The sequence below is a fragment of the Phalacrocorax aristotelis genome, unplaced genomic scaffold (assembly GCF_949628215.1).
Source record: "Phalacrocorax aristotelis unplaced genomic scaffold, bGulAri2.1 scaffold_375, whole genome shotgun sequence".
NCBI classification, from domain to species: Eukaryota; Metazoa; Chordata; class Aves; order Suliformes; family Phalacrocoracidae; genus Phalacrocorax; species Phalacrocorax aristotelis.
The window spans coordinates 1-17624 of record NW_027441396.1 but is presented as its reverse complement, the minus strand read 5'-3'; the positions used below and the strand labels follow the sequence as shown (position 1 = coordinate 17624).

The window sequence follows — 17624 nt, the reverse complement described above, 5'->3', positions numbered from 1 at the left end:
GGGGCTCCATAGGGTGCCTATATAGGCCCAGCGGTCCTTATGGCTACCATACAGCCCCCTGTATAGCGCTAGGGGGTCTCTGCAACCCCCCCTCCCCATTGCCCCATGGGGATCCATAGGGTGCCTATATAGCCCCAGGGGGTCCCTATGGCTCCCATACAGCCCTGCCATGTACCCTAGGGGGGCTGACAGGCCCTGTATGAAGGTACCAGCCCCTATATAGCCCCCAGGAGACCACTATAGCCCCCATAGAGCACCTATATAGCCCCAGGGGGTCCCTATGGCCTCCCTCTGTGGCCCCACAGCGCTTCCTACAGACCCTATAGAGCCCCCGGAGGCCACTATAGCCCCCTTCTGACACCTATATAGCCCCCAGCGGTCCCTATGGCCTCCCCTTCCCTCTATAGGGCCCCACAGGGCTCCCTACAGCCCCTATAGAACCCCAGGGGCTCCCACCAGGCCCCATACATTCCCACAGCACTCCATAGGGCCACCATACAGCCCCAGAGGGGCCCCTATAGACCCAAACAGCCACCCCCCATGGGAACCATACGGTACCTGGAGGGGTCACGCAGCCCCCCAGGGGGTCTATAGAGCCCCTAGACAGCCCCAGGAGGGCCCTTATAAGGCCAACAAGGGTCCATATAGCCCTATAGGCCCCCCCCCCCCCACCCCATATGGCCCTATAGGCCCCCCCGACAACGACACGTAAGGACGGGGAGGGGGAATCAAATTCATTTATTTAATAGGCACCAAAATCCACAGAAATTACATAAAAGGGGGTCGGGGGGGGTGGGGGGGGTCATATAGGATGCATAGGGGGGGCCCTCGTAGAGCCCAATAAAAGCAAGAGCATGATTTTACCTATAGCGGGGGGGGGCACCCAGACCACCCTTGGGGCGCACCTATGGGCCCCCCAGGAGTCATGGAGGCACCCAGGGATCTGGGGGAGGGGCACCTATGGCACCCAAACATCTTGGGGGGGGGGGTCCCAGACATCGGGGGGGGGCACCCACGGGAACCCAGAGAGCGAAGGGGGCACCTATGGGCACCCAGGGATCTGGGGGGGGAAAGGGAGCACCCATGGGGACCCAGACCACCCTGGGAGGCACCCATGGGCTCCCAGGAATCGGGGGGGGCACCCATGGGCTCCCAGGAGTCGGGGTGGGGGGCACCCATGGGCTCCCAGGAGTCGGGGTGGGGGGGCACCCAGACCCCCCTAGGGGGGCACCCATGGGCTCCCAGGAGTCAGGGGGGGCACCCACGTGTCTGGGGGGGGCACCCAGACCCCCTTAAGGGGGCACCCATAGGCTCCCAGGAGTCGGGGGGGGGGGGCACCCAGACCCCCCTAGGGGGGCACCCATGGGCTCCTAGGAGTCGGGGGGGGGCACCCAGACCCCCTTAAGGGGGCACCCATAGGCTCCCAGGAGTCGGGGTGGGGGGCACCCAGACCCCCCTAGGGGGGCACCCATGGGCTCCCAGGAGTCAGGGGGGGCACCCACGTGTCTGGGGGAGGCACCCAGACCCCCCCCCCCCCCCCCCCCCCCCCCCTTAAGGGGGCACCCATAGGCTCCCAGGAGTGGGAGGGGGCACCCAGACCCCCCATGGGGGGGCACCCATGGGCTCCTAGGAGTCGGGGGGGGCACCCACGTGTCTGGGGGGGGCACCCAGACCCCCTTAAGGGGGCACCCATAGGCTCCCAGGAGTGGGGGGGGGGGCACCCAGACCCCCCATGGGGGGCACCCATGGGCTCCTAGGAGTCGGGGGGGGGCACCCACGTGTCTGGGGGGGGCACCCACGGGCTCCCAGGCGTCCGGGGGGGGCACCCAGTCATCGGGGGGGGGTTGGGGGGGGGTTGGGGGAGGGGCAGCACCCAGGTGTCCGCGTCACTGCTCGTTAGGGTTGGGATTGGCGTCGGGATACTTGGTGAGGTCAAAGGTCAACACCTTGCTGATGACGCAATCGCCTTGCTGGGGGGGGGAGGGGTGGGTAAATCCTGCCCCCCCCCCCCCGAGGGGGGGCGATATTGACCCCCCTCCCCATTTAACACCCCCCACCCCTCTTTTTTACCCCCCCTTCCACCCTCCCCACCCCACCTTAGACATACCCCTCCCCACATTTACCCTCCCCACAAGTTTCCCCCCCCCTCCCTGGGGGGGGTATTTGCCCTCCCCCAGCGTATTTCCCGCCCCCCAGGGAGGGTTTTTTGGGGACCCCCCCCAAAAAAAGGGGGGTATTTTGCCCACCTCGGGGTAGACGCCGATGAGGCTCTGGGCTTTGGTGTAAAACTCTTCCTTGAGGGAGATGACGATGGCCTGGAAGTTGGCGGCCGATTGCTCCTTGATGTAGTTGGCCACCTGCGGGACCCCCAAAAATGGGTGGGGGAACCCCAAAATAGGGTGGGGGGCACCCAAAGTTGATGGAGTGGCACCCAAAGGTGAGGGAGGGCGCCCAAAGTGGGGCGGGGGGTGCAGAAAGCTCACCCTAAGGCGCTAAAATTGGCTCGTTGGGGCCGGGGGAGGCTGAATTGCTGCCAAAAGGGGACATGGGGAGCCCCAAAATGAACCCAGGGACCCCAAAATGGGGTGGGGGAGCCCCAAAATGGGGTGGGGGGCACCCAAAGGTGAGGGAGGGAGCCCAAAGTGGGGCAGGGGGTGCAGAAAGCTTACCCTAAGGCGCTAAAATTGGCTCGTTGGGGCCGGGGGAGGCTGAATTGCTGCCAAAAGGGGATGTGGGGAGCCCCAAAATGAACCCAGGGACCCCCAAAATGGGGTGGGGGAGCCCCAAAATGGGGTGGGGGGCACCCAAAGGTGAGGGAGGGAGCCCAAAGTGGGGCAGGGGGTGCAGAAAGCTCACCCTAAGGCGCTAAAATTGGCTCGTTGGGGCCGGGGGAGGCTGAATTGCTGCCAAAAGGGGACGTGGGGAGCCCCAAAATGAACCCAGGGACCCCCAAAATGGGGTGGGGGAGCCCCAAAATGGGGTGGGGGGCACCCAAAGGTGAGGGAGGGAGCCCAAAGTGGGGCAGGGGGTGCAGAAAGCTCACCCTAAGGCGCTAAATTGGCTCGTTGGGGCCGGGGGAGGCTGAATTGCTGCCAAAAGGGGACGTGGGGAGCCCCAAAATGAACCCAGGGACCCCCAAAATGGGGTGGGGGAGCCCCAAAATGGGGTGGGGGGCACCCAAAGGTGAGGGAGGGAGCCCAAAGTGGGGCAGGGGGTGCAGAAAGCTCACCCTAAGGCGCTAAAATTGGCTCGTTGGGGCGGGGGAGGCTGAATTGCTGCCAAAAGGGGACGTGGGGAGCCCCAAAATGAACCCAGGGACCTCCAAAATGGGGTGGGGGGCACCCAAAGGTGAGGGGGGGCGCCCAAAGTGGGGCGGGGGGTGCTGAAAGTTCATCGTAAAGCACAAAAATGGGCTCATCGAGGGCAAAATTGGGGCTGGGGAGGCTGAATTCCTGCCAAAAGCCCCCAAATGGATGTAGGGACCCCAAAATGGACTCAGGGACCCCAAAAATGGGTCAGGGAACCCCAAAAATGGGGTGGAGGGTGCTGAAACCCCCACCCTGTGGCACCCAAATTGGGGCTGGGGGAGGCTGAACCCCAAATGAACCCAAAGACCCCCCAAAACTGCAACCTGAAGGAGTTATAATGGGCCCCGGGACCCCAAAAGTGCCCTCAGGGACCCCAAAAGTGCCCTCAGGGACCCCAAAACCCACCAGTGACCTCCAAGCGCTGCCGGTGACCCCAAAATCAGACCGGTGAACCCTAAAATTGCACCTATAGACTCTAAAAATAGGCCCAGGGACCCCAAACACCCCAAAAGGGACGCAGGGACGCCAAAATTGCCTCTGTGAACCCCAAAATGGCCCCCCCAAAACCCTGTGACCCCCCCAATTACCCCCTGACCTTCCCGTGACCCTACGAACTTTCAGTGACCCCAGGGGAGGCGGTAACTGCCCCTCCCCCAAATCCTTGGTGTCCCCCCAAAATCCCCCCAGAGGTGTCAAAATCCCCGGGGTGCCCCCCAAAACCCTTAGGGGGTCCCCCAAAATCCCAGAACCCCCCCCAAACCCTTAGGACATCCCCAAAATCCAAGGGGAACCCCCCAAAACCCTTAAGGGGTCCCCAAAATCCACAGGGAACCCACCCAAAACACCAAAGGGGTCCCCAAAATCCATGGGGAACACCCTGAAACCCTTAGGGGGTCCCCAAAATCCACGGGGAACCCACCCAAAACACCAAAGGCATCCCAAAATCCACGGGGAACACCCCGAAACCCTTAGGGGGTCCCCAAAATCCACAGGGAACCCACCCAAAACACCAAAGGGGTCCCCAAAATCCACGGGGAACACCCCGAAACCCTTAGGGGGTCCCCAAAATCCACAGGGAACCCACCCAAAACACCAAAGGGGTCCCCAAAATCCACAGGGAACCCACCCAAAACACCAAAGGGGTCCCCAAAATCCACAGGGAACACCCCGAAACCCTTAAGGGGTCCCCAAAATCCATGGGGAACCCACCCAAAACACCAAAGGGGTCCCCAAAATCCACGGGGAACACCCGAAACCCTTAAGGGGTCCCCAAAATCCATGGGGAACCCACCCAACACACCAAAGGGGTCCCCAAAATCCACGGGGAACACCCCAAAACACCAAAGGGGTCCCCAAAATCCACGGGGAACCCACCCAAAACACCAAAGGGGTCCCCAAAATCCACAGGGAACACCCCGAAACCCTTAAGGGGTCCCCAAAATCCACGGGGAACCCACCCAAAACACCAAAGGGGTCCCCAAAATCCACAGGGAACACCCCGAAACCCTTAGGGGGTCCCCAAAATCCACGGGGAACCCACCCTAAACACCAAAGGGGTCCCCAAAATCCACGGGCAACCCCCCAAAACACCAAAGGGGTCCCCAAAATCCACGGGGAACACCCCGAAACCCTTAGGGGGTCCCCAAAATCCACAGGGAACCCACCCAAAACACCAAAGGGGTCCCCAAATCCACGGGGGAACCCACCCAAAACACCAAAGGGGTCCCCAAAATCCACGGGGAACACCCCGAAACCCTTAAAGGGGTCCCCAAAATCCACGGGGAACCCACCCAAAACACCAAAGGCATCCCCAAAATCCACGGGGAACACCCCGAAACCCTTAGGGGGTCCCCAAAATCCACGGGGAACCCACCCTAAACACCAAAGGGGTCCCCAAAATCCACGGGGAACCCACCCAAAACACCAAAGGGGTCCCCAAAATCCACGGGGAACACCCGAAACCCTTAAGGGGTCCCCAAAATCCACGGGGAACCCACCCAAAACACCAAAGGCATCCCCAAAATCCACGGGGAACACCCTGAAACCCTTAGGGGGTCCCCAAAATCCACGGGGAACCCACCCTAAACACCAAAGGGGTCCCCAAAATCCACGGGGAACACCCTGAAACCCTTAGGGGGTCCCCAAAATCCACGGGGAACCCACCCAAAACACCAAAGGGGTCCCCAAAATCCACGGGGAACACCCCGAAACCCTTAGGGGGTCCCCAAAATCCACGGGGAACCCACCCTAAACACCAAAGGGGTCCCCAAAATCCACAGGAACACCCCGAAACCCTTAGGGGGTCCCCAAAATCCACGGGGAACCCACCCTAAACACCAAAGAGGGTCCCCAAAATCCACGGGGAACCCCCCAAAACACCAAAGGGGTCCCCAAAATCCCAGGGAAACCCCTCTAAAAACCCCTGGGAGGAAAACCCCAAGGGAGTCCCCCAAAATCCACGGGGATCCCCCCCGCCCCCCCCCAAACCCCTTCAGGGGGTCCCCGAAACCCCACCTTCCCGATGTTGGTGTTATCCAGCGCCGCGTCGATCTCATCCAGCACGAAGAAGGGGGCTGGTTTATAGCTGGGGGGGGGGGGAAAAGGGGGTGGGGGGGGTGTTAAAAAAGTGGGGTGAGCCCCCCCCGCCCCCCAGCGAGGGGTCTAGGGGGACCCCCAGGGGAAAAAGGGGGTGGGGAAGAGCCTCACCTGTGGATGGCGAAGAGGAGGGCGAGGGCGGCCACCGTCTTTTCGCCCCCCGAGAGGTTGTCCATGGGGCGGAAGCGTTTGCCGGGGGCCACGCAGTTGTAGTTGATGCCGTCGAGGTAGGGCTCCTCGGGGTTTTCGGGGCCCAAAAATGCCTGGGGGGGGGAAAAGGGGGGGTTGTTGGGGATGGGGGGGGTTGGGGACATGGGTGGGGGGCGTTGGGGACAAGGGGGGGGTCCTACGGGGTCCCCATGGCTTGTGGTGGAGGGTGGTGGGGAATGGAGGTGGGAGGCTGGGGGGGGAGGGGGAAGAAGTGACCCACCCCCCCCGCCGTGGGGCGAAGGGGGATGTGGGGGTCGGGGTGAGCGTGCAAGACCCTGTGCAAGGCTGAGGGTGAGCGTGCAAGGCTGAGGGTGAGCATGCAAGACCCCGTGCAAGGCTGAGGGTGAGGGTGCCAGACCCCGTGTGAGGTCAGGGATGAGCGTGCAAGACCCCGTGCAAGGCTGAGGGTGAGCGTGCAAGGCTGAGGGTGAGCGTGCAAGGCTGAGGGTGAGCGTGCAAGACCCCGTGCAAGGCTGAGGGTGAGCGTGCAAGGCTGAGGATGAGCGTGCAAGACCCCATGCAAGGCTGAGGGTGAGGGTGCCAGACCCTGTGTGAGGTCAGGGATGAGCGTGCAAGACCCTGTGCAAGGCTGAGGGTGAGCGTGCAAGGCTGAGGGTGAGCGTGCAAGACCCCGTGCAAGGCTGAGGGTGAGCGTGCCAGACCCTGTGTGAGGTCAGGGATGAGCGTGCAAGACCCTGTGCAAGGCTGAGGGTGAGCGTGCAAGGCTGAGGGTGAGCGTGCAAGACCCCGTGCAAGGCTGAGGGTGAGCGTGCCAGGCTCTATACAAGGTCAGGGATGACCGTGCAAGGTTGGGGTGGCCATGCAAGGTCTCGTGCAAGGCTGAGGGTGAGCGTGCAAAGCCTCGTGCAAGGCTGGGGATGGCCGTGCAAGACCCGATGCGGGGCGAGTGGTGACCAGGGCAAGGCTGGGGTGGCCGGGCAAAGCCAGGGGTGGCCGCGCAAGACCCCGTGCGAGGCCAGGGACGAGCGTGCAAAGCCTCGTGCGAGGCCAGGGACGAGCGTGCAAGGCCCGATGGGAGGCCAGGGACGAGCGTGCAAGGCCCGATGGGAGGCCAGGGGTGACTGAACATGGCCGGGGCAGCCGGGCAGGACCCCGGGCAGGACCCCGCGCTGAGCGTGCAAAGCCCTCGTGCAAAGCCCTCGTGCAAAGCCCTCGTGCGCGGTACCTGGGCGCTGCTGTTGCGGGAAAGGGCCTTGTAGATCTCGTCGATGTTGGTGGCGACGGACTCGAAGCAGGCGTTGAAGCGGTCGAAGCGCTCCTTCTTCATCTGCTCGAAGGCCTGCTTCGCCTTCTTGGCACGCTTGCGCGCCGCCTCGAACTCTGCGGGGGGGGTCACGGGGGTCAGGGGACACGGGGACACCCTCGGGGACACCCACGGGGACCCTCGGGGACCCCCCGGCCCGGGGACCCTGTGAGACGTCCCCATGACGCTCCCCTAAAATAGGGGGTAGTGGGGGTGGGGTGGGTTGGGTGACATCCCCTGTGTCACCACCCCGTGTCCCCCTGGTGTCCCCGTGTCCCCCCACGCCTTCCTGGTGTCCCCCCGATGTCCCCATGACCCCTGTCCCTACGCCTTCCTGATGTCCCCCATATCTCTGGTGTCCCCATGTCCTCGTGCCTTCCCGATGTCCCCACGCCCCCCACCCCGCCGTGTCCTCCCAGTGTCCCCACGTGTCCCCTCCACGTCCCTGTGGCCTCCTGGTGTCCCCATGTCCCCTGCGTCCCCACATCTCTCTGGTGTCTGTGTGTCCCCATGTCTTCTGGCGTCCGTGTGTCCCCTCCATGTCCCTGCGTCTTCCTGGTGCCCCCATGTCCCTGGTGTCCCCACAGCCACCATGTCCCTCTGTCCTCCTGGTGTCCCCACGTCCCCGCCGTGTCCTCCTGGTGACCCCATGTCCCTGGTGTCCCCACAGCCACCATGTCCCTCTGTCCTCCTGGTGACCCCATGTCCCTCTGTCCTCCTGGTGTCCCCATGTCCCTGGTGTCCCCACAGCCACCATGTCCCTGGTGTCCCCACAGCCACCATGTCCCTCTGTCCTCCTGGTGTCCCCCATGTCCCTGGTGTCCCCACAGCCACCATGTCCCTCTGTCCTCCTGGTGTCCCCATGTCCCTGGTGTCCCCACAGCCACCATGTCCCTGTGTCCTCCTGGTGACCCCACGTCCCCTGCGTCCCCCCAGCCACCATGTCCCTCTGTCCTCCTGGTGACCCCATGTCCCTGTGTCCTCCTGGTGACCCCATGTCCCTGGTGTCCCCACAGCCACCATGTCCCTCTGTCCTCCTGGTGTCCCCATGTCCCTGGTGTCCCCACAGCCACCATGTCCCTCTGTCCTCCTGGTGTCCCCATGTCCCTGGTGTCCCCACAGCCACCATGTCCCTCTGTCCTCCTGGTGTCCCCATGTCCCTGGTGTCCCCACAGCCACCATGTCCCTCTGTCTTCCTGGTGTCCCCATGTCCCTGGTGTCCCCACAGCCACCATGTCCCTCTGTCCTCCTGGTGTCCCCATGTCCCTGGTGTCCCCACAGCCACCATGTCCCTGGTGTCCCCACAGCCCCCATGTCCCTCTGTCCTCCTGGTGCCCCCATGTCCCCACCCCCACATCTCCCTGGTGTCCTCACGACTCCAGTGTCCCCACGTCCCTCTTGTGTCCACGTCCCCCCGTCCTCCACGTCCCCCCGTCCTCCTCCTGTCCCCACATCCCCCGTGTCCCGCTGTCCCCCCACCGTCCGAGGTCTCCTGGAACTTGTCGCGGACGCTCTCCAGCTTCTCCATGGCCTTCATGTTGGGGGCGGCGATGCGCTGCAGGACGCTCTGCTGCTCCGTCAGCCGCTGCTGCAGCTGGTTCATCTCCTGCCGGATCTCCTCCTCCGCCTGCGCGTCCTGGGGGCGGGGCCTCAGATGGGGCGTGGCCCGGGGGCGTGGCCCCTTGGGTGGGGTGTGACCCCCTTGGGTGGGGTGTGACCCCCTTGGGTGGGGTGGTATGGCATCAAAGGGGCGTGGTTTTAGCCAGGGGTGTGGTCTCAAGCCAAAAAGGGCGTGGCCTGAGGCACCCGGGGGTGGGGCTACTGACAGGCCACACCCCCCCGAAGTCTTGCCTCACAGCCATAATAAGGTCAATGGGGATGGCTGGAAGGGGGTGTGGCATAATATGTTAAAATTATAAAGGCTGTGGTGTGGTATGTTAATGAGAAGGGGTGGGGCTTAGCAGGGGGAGGGTTCAATGAAGGGGCAGGGCTTTTAACAGAGGGGCGGGGCACGACATATGTAAATTTTGGTGGGTGGGACCTTGGAATAAGTGGGCGGTGCCCCATGGAGTAGGTGGGGCCAGAAGTGGGAGGGGCTTCTCAAAAGTGGGAGGGGTCCAGCATTAAAGGGCCAGCACACCTTGAGCTCAGGCTCCCTGAAAGTGGGGGGGGGGGCCCCAAGAGGGGGAGGGGACAGCCTTAAAGGGCCAGCACACCTTGAGCTCAAGTCCTCCCAAAAGTGGGTGGGGCCCCCCAGAAAGTGGGTGGGGCCAGCATTAAAGGGCCAGCGCACCTTGAGTTCCTCGGGCAGGTCGCTGTAGTCGATCTCGATCAAGGCCTCCCGGGCGTAGAGGCTGGAGGTGCGCTGGGAGCTGCTCACCGGCTCCTCCCCGGCCGCACCACCCTGCACGGGGGGGGACAAAAGAGGGGGTCAGAGGGGTCCCAAGCCCCCCCCCGTGCCCTCCCCAAACCCCGCCCCGGCCCCACCTCCTCCTGGCTGATGTCATCCATGGTGCCCTTGGAGAGGGGCAGCTTGATGTCCTGCATCTTGCACGCCTGCAGCAGGTTGTGGCGGTCGCTGCGCTTCTGCTCCAGCTTCGTCTCGATGGCCGTCACCTCCTTCTGCAGGTGCGTCATCTCCCTGTGCGACGATGGGGCGGGGTCAGGATCAGCTGGCCCCGCCCACAAGCCCCATAGCCCCTCCCATGCCCCTTAATCCTACCCACGAGCCCATTTAGCCCCACCCACAAACCCCCTTACCCACTTCCATACCCCCTTAGCCCCACTCACAAGCCTATTTAGCCTCTCTGAGGCCCCACCCCTGCCTGCTAGCTCCGCCCACCAAGGCAGGGGCCCCACCCCTGCCCGCTAGCTCCGCCCACCAAGGCAGGGGCCCCACCCCTGCAGACCACACCCATCCTGCCCATACCCTACCTCCAAGCCCCACCCCTGGTCCCACCCCACCATAGCCCCACCCTCCCTTGCTGGCCCCACCCCTTGCCCCACCCCTCCCTTGGCCCCGCCCTCACTTGTTGGCCCCGCCCAGCTTCTGCGGATCTCGTCCATCTCGTGGTTCTTGTCGTTGACCTCCGACTTCTTGGCCAAGTGCTGGTTCTTCAGGTCCTGCAGCTGCGCCATCGTCTCGTCGATGATCTTCATGTGCCGCTGCTCCTCCTGCCGCCGCCGGGAGCCCGTCAGCCCCCGCCCGACCACACCCAGCCCCTCCCCTCCCCCTCAAACCCCTCCCACCGCCCTGCCCCGACAAGACCTTCTTCAGCTTCTCGATCTCGGCCTCGTCCTTGCGCACGCCCTGCTCCCACATCAGCACCTTCTCCTGGTCCTCCCGCAGCTGGTTCCGCTCGAAATCCAGCTGGATGCCCAGCCGCGTCTTCTGGTTCTCGAACTCCAGCCTAAAAAAGGGGGGGCCGCGACGTTTTTTGGGGGGGTCCTTATAGCGTGTGGGGGGTCCCCGAGGGGATGGCGGCTGCCCCGTGGGCTGTTGGGAGCCAGGCTCTGCCCCATAGGGTCCCCCTGGGCATCCAGGAGTGGCCCTCCCCCAAGGTCTGGGGGTCCCCTGGGGGTCCAGGTGTGACCCCCACCAAACTTGGGGGGCACCTGGGGCTCCGGGCATACCCCTGAACGGGTAAGGGGGCCCCTGGGGGACTAGGTGTGCCCTCCCAGTGGGTTTGGGGGGTCCCTGGGCATCCAGGTGTGACCCCCACACTGGGTTTGGGGGGTCTCCTGGGCATCCAGGTGTGACCCCCACACTGGGGTTGGGGGGCCCTAGGGGTTTGGGGGTCCCCTGGGGGTGCAGGTGTGCCCCCAAACGGGTGGTGGGGGCCCCTGGGGCACTGGGTGTGCCCTCCCAGTAGGTTTGGGGGGCCCCTGGGCATCCAGGTGTGACCCGCACACCAGGTTTCGGGGTCCCCTGGACAGCCAGGCATGCCCCCCATGGACTTTGGGGGTCCCTAGGGGTTTGGGGGGGCCGCCACAATGAGTTTGGGGGACTCCTGGGGTCTGGGGGCGGCCCCCCCCCCAATGCATTTGGGGGTCCCCTGGGGGACTGGGTATGCCTCCCCAATGGGTTTGGGGGTCCCTGGGGGGTCCGGGTGTGCTGCCCCCCCCCCCAAGTTTGGGGGTTCCCTTACCTCTTCTTAGCGATCTCGTTCTGCCTCTTGACTTTCTCCTCCTCAAACTCCCGGATGTTCCTGACCCCGATTTCGCGGCAAAACTCCTCAAACACCTCGTCCTCCACCTGGGGGGGGGGGGGCAATGTCAGCCCCACAGGGGCTCCCCCAAACCCCAGCCCCCAAAACCCCTCCCAGGACACCCACCCCCCCCCCCCCCAATAAACCCAGCACCCACCTGGTTCATCTTCTCCTTCAGGTCCTTCATCTCCCGCTCCCGGCCCTGGATGATCCTTTTGATATCGTTAATGCGCGGCCCAAAATTAGCCAATTCGCTCTCGAGTTTCGACTTTTCCTTTGGGGGGGGGGCAAAAACGGGGGTCAGAGGATGCCACGGACCCCCCCCCAGCACCCCAAAATCCACCCCTAGGGCCACAGAGGCCAATAACAGCCATAGGGAAGGCACACGGTCTCTGAATCCCACCAAAACCGCTTTTCAGGCTGGGAATAGCCAAAGCCCACCTGTAATGTCCTAAAATGGGCATAAACCCCCCCAAAACGGGCATAAACCCCCCCAAAAAAGGGGTGGTACCTGGAGATTGAGGGCGAGGTGCGTGTTTTGGTCTGCTCCAGGTCGCTCTGCGAATATTTTAAGCCGCATCTGGAGACCGTGGGCTTGGGACTGGACCTGGCGCAGCTCGGCTTCCTTCCTCTTCGCCTTCATCTGCTCCTGGGGGGGGGCACAAGGGGGGAAAAAGGGGGTGAGGGGGGGTGGAAAAGGGGGGAATTCAGACCCTTGGGGGATCCCCCCGAGCCGCAACGGCCGGGGAGGGCGGCTTTGGGGTCTGTAACACCCTGTCTGGGGGTTCCGCCTCGTCCCTGGGAAGGGGGAGCCCCCGAAATGCTTGAGGGGAGGAGAAGAAGAAGGGGGGGTTTTTTTTGGGGGGGGGGGGAGGAATAATAAGGTTTGGGGGGTGTGAAAGATTAATAAGAAGTAGTTTGGGGGGAGAATAGTAAGTTTAGGGGAGGGAAAGAATAGTAAGTTTGGGGGAATAATGAGAAGTAGGTTTTGGGGGGAAATAATATGAAATTGGGGGGGGAAGATTAGCAAGAAGTTTTGGGGAGGGAAAGAACAATAAGAAGTAGTTGTTTTGGGGGGAAATAACAATAACAATAAGTTTTGGGGGGAAATAACAATAACAATAAGTTTCGGGGGGAAAATAATAACAATAACAATAAGTTTCGGGGGAAAATAATAACAATAACAATAAGTTTGGGGGGGGAAATAACAATAATAACAATAAGTTTGGGGGGAAATAGTAAGAAGTGTTTTGGGGGGAAAATAATAACAATAACAATAAGTTTTGGGGGTGAAATAACAATAACAATAAGTTTGGGGGGGAAATAGAAGTTTTTTTTGGCGGAAAAATAATAATAATAAGTTTTGCGGGGATATAATAACAATAAGAAGTTTTGGGGGGAAAAATTATAAGATGTAGTTTTTTGGGGGAAATAATAATAGGTAGTTTTGGGGGGAAATATAATAATAAGTAGTTTTTTTGGGAAAAACAATAATAATAAGTTTGGGGGAAAATAATAATAAGTAGGTTTTTTGGCGAAAAATAATAGGTTTTGGGGGAAATAATAATAAGTGTTTTTTGGAAAAATAATAAGTAGTTTGGGAAAAAAAATAATAAGTTTTTGGGCAAAAACAATAAGAAGTTTTTTGGGGAAGAACAATAAGTTTTGGGGAAAGAACAATAGTAATAAGCAGTTTTGGGCAGTGAAACATTAACAAGAATTAGTTTTGGGGAAAGGAATAATAATGTGAAGTTTGGAGGAAAACAATAAGTTTTTTGGGGGAAGAAAAATAAGTTTGGGGGAGGAAAGAATAAAATTAGGAAGGGATTGGGGAGGGGAAGAAGGATAACTAATTTTGGGGGGGGGAAGAATTAGAAGTTTGGGGTCTGTGCGGCACGTGGAAAAAGGGCAAAGGGCTGGTTTTTAGGGTCAAGAGAAGCCCCGGGGGGGCGCAGATGCAGCCTTGGGGTCCGACGGAAGGAGTCTGGGGGTTCACCAAAGCCCTGGGGAATGAGAAAAGCCCCCCCCCAAAATAAAAGGGGGGTTGGGAGGGGGCAGAAAGGGGGGGAAAATGGGGGTCCGCCCGCGTACGCCCCCCACCTTGAGCTCCTCCGTCAGCCTTTCCTTCTTCTCCTTGAGTTTATCCACCGCCTTCTCGTCCCAGCGCCGGGCTTTGGCCTTGAGGTCGCTGGCGCCCCCCGAAATCACCCCCGATTTTTGGAAGAGGGTCCCATCCAACGCCACCGTCTGCGGAAATAACCGAGAAATGGGGGCGGGGGGGTGAGTTTTTTTTGGGGGGGGGGGGGGGGGGGGGGGCTGTGAACCGCCCCGGGGTGTCTAAGGGAAGCGGGGGACCCCCACTTTGTGCCGCTGGTGTCCCCCGAAGGCGATGCGACGGGCGTCCTCCACGTTGTCGCAGACCAGGGCGTTGCCGCAGGCGTATTGAAGGGCTTTTTTGATGTGGGGGGGTTCGTATCGGATCACGTCGATCACCAGCTTCGCCCCCTTCAGCTCGCGCAGCTTCTCGTCCGTCGGCTTCACCTGCGGAAGGAGGTTGGGGGGGTTCAAAGGGGGCCCCCCAAAACCCCAAGGGACAGCCACGAGTCCCATAGAGTTCCATAAGGACCCCCAAAATTCCAGGGATGGATATGGGTCCCCAGGGGGTTCAACGGGGACCCCCCAAAACCCTGGGGGTGGGAAAAGAGTCCCACGGGGTTCAACAGGGGCCCCCCAAAACCCCAGGGGGGAACATGAGTCCCAGGGGGTTCAACGGGGACCCCCAAAACCCTGGGGGTGGGTGTGAGTCCCATGGGGGTCAACAGGTGCCCCCCAAAACCCCAGGGAGGGACATGGATCCCAGGGGGTTCAACAGGTGCCCCCCAAAACTCCAGGGGGGAACATGAGTCCCACGGGGTTCAACAGGGGCCCCCCAAAAACCCAGGGGGGAACATGAGTCCCAGGGGGTTCAACAGGTGCCCCCCAACACCCTAGGGAGGGACATGGGTCCCAGGGGGTTCAACGGGGACCCCCAAAATCCTGGGGGTGGGTGTGAGTCCCACAGGGTTCAACAGGGGCCCCCCAAAATCCTGGGGGTGAGTGCGAGTCCCAGGGGGTCCAACAGGGGCCCCCCAAAATCCTGGGGGTGAGTGCGAGTCCCAGGGGGTTCAACGGGGACCCCCAAAACCCTAGGGAGGGACATGGGTCCCAGGGGGTTCAACAGGGGCCCCCCAAAACCCTGCAGGTAGACACAGGCCCCAGGGGCTTCAAGGGGTCCCCCCCAAAACCCCTTGCGGGGCCCCGAGGGCTTCAAGGGGGACCCCCCAAAACCCCATAAAACACCCTGAGGATTGACACGGGGCTCCCCCAAACCCTGAAGACCCTCATCCCCAAGGGATTCCGGGACCCTCCCCACCCCTCCAGCACCTCTCAGGATCCCAGGGCAGCCCCATAACCCCAAAAGCGGGGGTGTCCCCGCACCCCACCTCCAGATAATCGAGGGGCAGGAAGGTTTCGGGCTCTCCCCGCTGCTCCTTGATGTACTGGATACAATCGCGCCCCGTCTTTTCCGAATCCACGATGATGGCGTCCATGTTCTTCCCCAAAACCTTGGTCACGGCGATCTGGTATTTTTTCTGCGTGGGCTGGCACAGGTCGATGAGGCGGCCGTACTATAAGGGGGACAAACCCCCGCCGTACCCCCCCCCCCCAAAAAAAACCCAAGGGTTAGCATCGAGCCGAGGGGTTGGGGGAAGGGGCGGAGAGGGGTTCGGGGAGGGGTCGGACTCACGACGGAGCCGGGATAGAGGCGTTTGATGCTGTCCATGATTTCGGCTTTACGCTGCTGACGGCTGCTCTCCTGCCGGTCGATTCGAGCGTCGCCGAGTTGTTCCATCACCTGGTTCAGCTCCTTGTTGATCTCGTCGATGCGACGTTTGGCCAGTTCGACTTCTTCCGTTAATTCTCCTTCCAGGCGCTTCTGCTCTTCCAGAGATTGTCTGCGGGGGTGGGATTGGGGGATGCCCCAGGGGCGTGGGGATGGGGGGCACCTCAGGGGATGCCCCAGGGGCGTGGGGACATGGGGAGGGGGACATGGGATGCCCTGGGGCTGCCCCAGGGGCTTGGGGACATGGGGAGGGGGACAAGGGACGCCCTGGGGCTGCCCCAGGGGCGTGGGGACATGGGATGCCCTGGGGCTGCCCCAGGGGCGTGGGGACATGGGGAGGGGGACAAGGGACACCCCAGGGACTGTCCCAAGGGCTTGGGGACATGGGTACAGGGATGGGGGGCACATCAGGGACCGTCCCAAGGGCTTGGGGACATGGGGAGGGGGTCAAGGGACACCCCGGGGACCGTCCCAAGGGCTTGGGGACATGGGTACAGGGATGGGGGGCACATCAGGGGCTGCCCTAGTGGCGTGGGGACATGGGGAGGGGGACAAGGGACGCCCTGGGGCTGCCCCAGGGGCGTGGGGACATGGGGAGGGGGACATGGGATGCCCTGGGGCTGCCCCAGGGGCTTGGGGACATGGGGAGGGGCACAAAGGACACCCCGGGGACTGTCCCAAGGGCTTGGGGACATGGGTACAGGGATGAGGGGCACATCAGGGGCTGCCCTAGGGGCATGGGGACATGGGTACAGGGATGGGGGGCACATCAGGGGCTGCCCTAGTGGCGTGGGGACATGGGGAGGGGGACAAGGGACACCCCAGGGACCGTCCCAAGGGCTTGGGGACATGGGTACAGGGATGGGGGCACCTCAGGGGCTGCCCCAGGGGCGTGGGGACATGGGGAGGGGGACAAGGGATACCCCAGGGACCGTCCCAAGGGCTTGGGGACATGGGTACAGGGATGGGGGGCACCTCAGGGGCTGCCCCAGGGGTGTGGGGACATGGGGTGTGGGACAAGGGACACCCCAGGGACCGTCCCAAGGGCTTGGGGACATGGGGAGGGGGACAAGGGATACCCCAGGGACCACCCCAAGGGCTTGGGGACACGGGTACACATCCAAGGGACACCCCAGGGGCTGCCGTGAGGACACAGAGATGGGTTCACAGGGACGGGGGACACCTTGGGGACCACCCCGAGGGCTCGGGGACGGGACAAGAGCCACCTTGGGGACACTGCGGACACCTCGGGGACAGGTTCTCACTTGCTGGTGGCGATGTACTCCTCCAGCTTCTCGATGCGCTTCTGGTTCTCCTCGATCTCCCGCAGCTTCTGCTTGATCTTGGCCTGGGTGGCAGGAGGAGGAGGGGGCTGAGCAGGCAGCCTTGGGGGGCACCGGAGGGATCTTGGGGGCAGGGGGGGGGCTCCCCTAAACTCACCTCAGTCTCCACTTTCTTCCTTTCCTCCAGGTCCAGCCGATCCTGGTCGGCTTTTTGATCCCGGTTGAATTTCTCCAGCTCTTGGGCCAGCGTGGCGGCGCGTTTGCTGGCCTCCTCCTTCAGCCGGTGGTATTTCTTCACCTAAAACGGGGGCAATAATGGGGTGAGGGAGGTGGGACGCCTTCCCCCCCCCCCCCCCAAAAAAAAAAAAGAAAAATCCACACAGGGACGCCGAGACGAGCCCTACCTGGTTCTCCTCCAACGTCAAGTCGCGTCCTTGGCTCTGGCTCTCCTCTTCCATCCGTTCCTCGAATTCCTGTCGCGCTTTTTCCACCGACAGCATCTCCTTCTCCAGCTCGTCCATGTCCGCCTTCCGCTTTTTGTACTGTTTCTGCGCGTTCTGCAGCGATTTTTTAGCCGCTTCCAGCTTCTTGATTTTATGCGAGGTGTTTTCCTTCGCTTTGATGTACTGGGGTCGCTTCTGGTTGAGCTCCGAATCCTTCTCCCTGCGGGGAAAGCGTAAGGTGAGGGGGTGTAGGAGCTCCTCACCCAACCCCTTCGCTGTTTTTGGGGTGCCTCACTTGATCTCCTTCTCGATCTGCTGTTGTTCCCTCATCATTTTGCCCAGCTCTTTCTTGCGATCCTTGAGCTCGTCCTCCACCCGATCCATCCTCTTTTTATCTTTATCGATCTCCCGGTTTTTTAAACCCAATTCT

At 61.9% G+C, this 17624-nt stretch overlaps 2 protein-coding genes across 2 annotated transcripts; one reads left to right on the top strand and one right to left on the bottom strand.

Moving 5' to 3' along the window:
• Positions 1-1630: 1630 nt before the first annotated feature.
• Positions 1631-17620, bottom strand: LOC142051496 (structural maintenance of chromosomes protein 1A-like; the record flags this gene model as incomplete). Its single annotated transcript, XM_075080611.1, is given in 24 exon segments — positions 1631-1970; positions 2247-2357; positions 5823-5892; positions 6015-6166; positions 7300-7454; positions 8857-9013; positions 9671-9781; positions 9865-10018; positions 10407-10428; positions 10431-10551; positions 10646-10787; positions 11526-11632; positions 11743-11859; positions 12097-12119; positions 12122-12158; positions 12160-12234; positions 13686-13832; positions 13947-14126; positions 15068-15253; positions 15373-15580; positions 16734-16816; positions 16909-17049; positions 17156-17414; positions 17490-17620. Coding segments are annotated over 24 exon segments (2973 nt in total), but the record flags the coding sequence as incomplete, so codon positions are not given.
• Positions 3646-5701, top strand: LOC142051495 (uncharacterized). The gene is given in 4 exon segments (XM_075080610.1): positions 3646-3755; positions 4490-4656; positions 4964-5271; positions 5273-5701. Coding segments are annotated over 4 exon segments (663 nt in total). The 3' UTR covers positions 5351-5701.
• Positions 17621-17624: the final 4 nt, after the last annotated feature.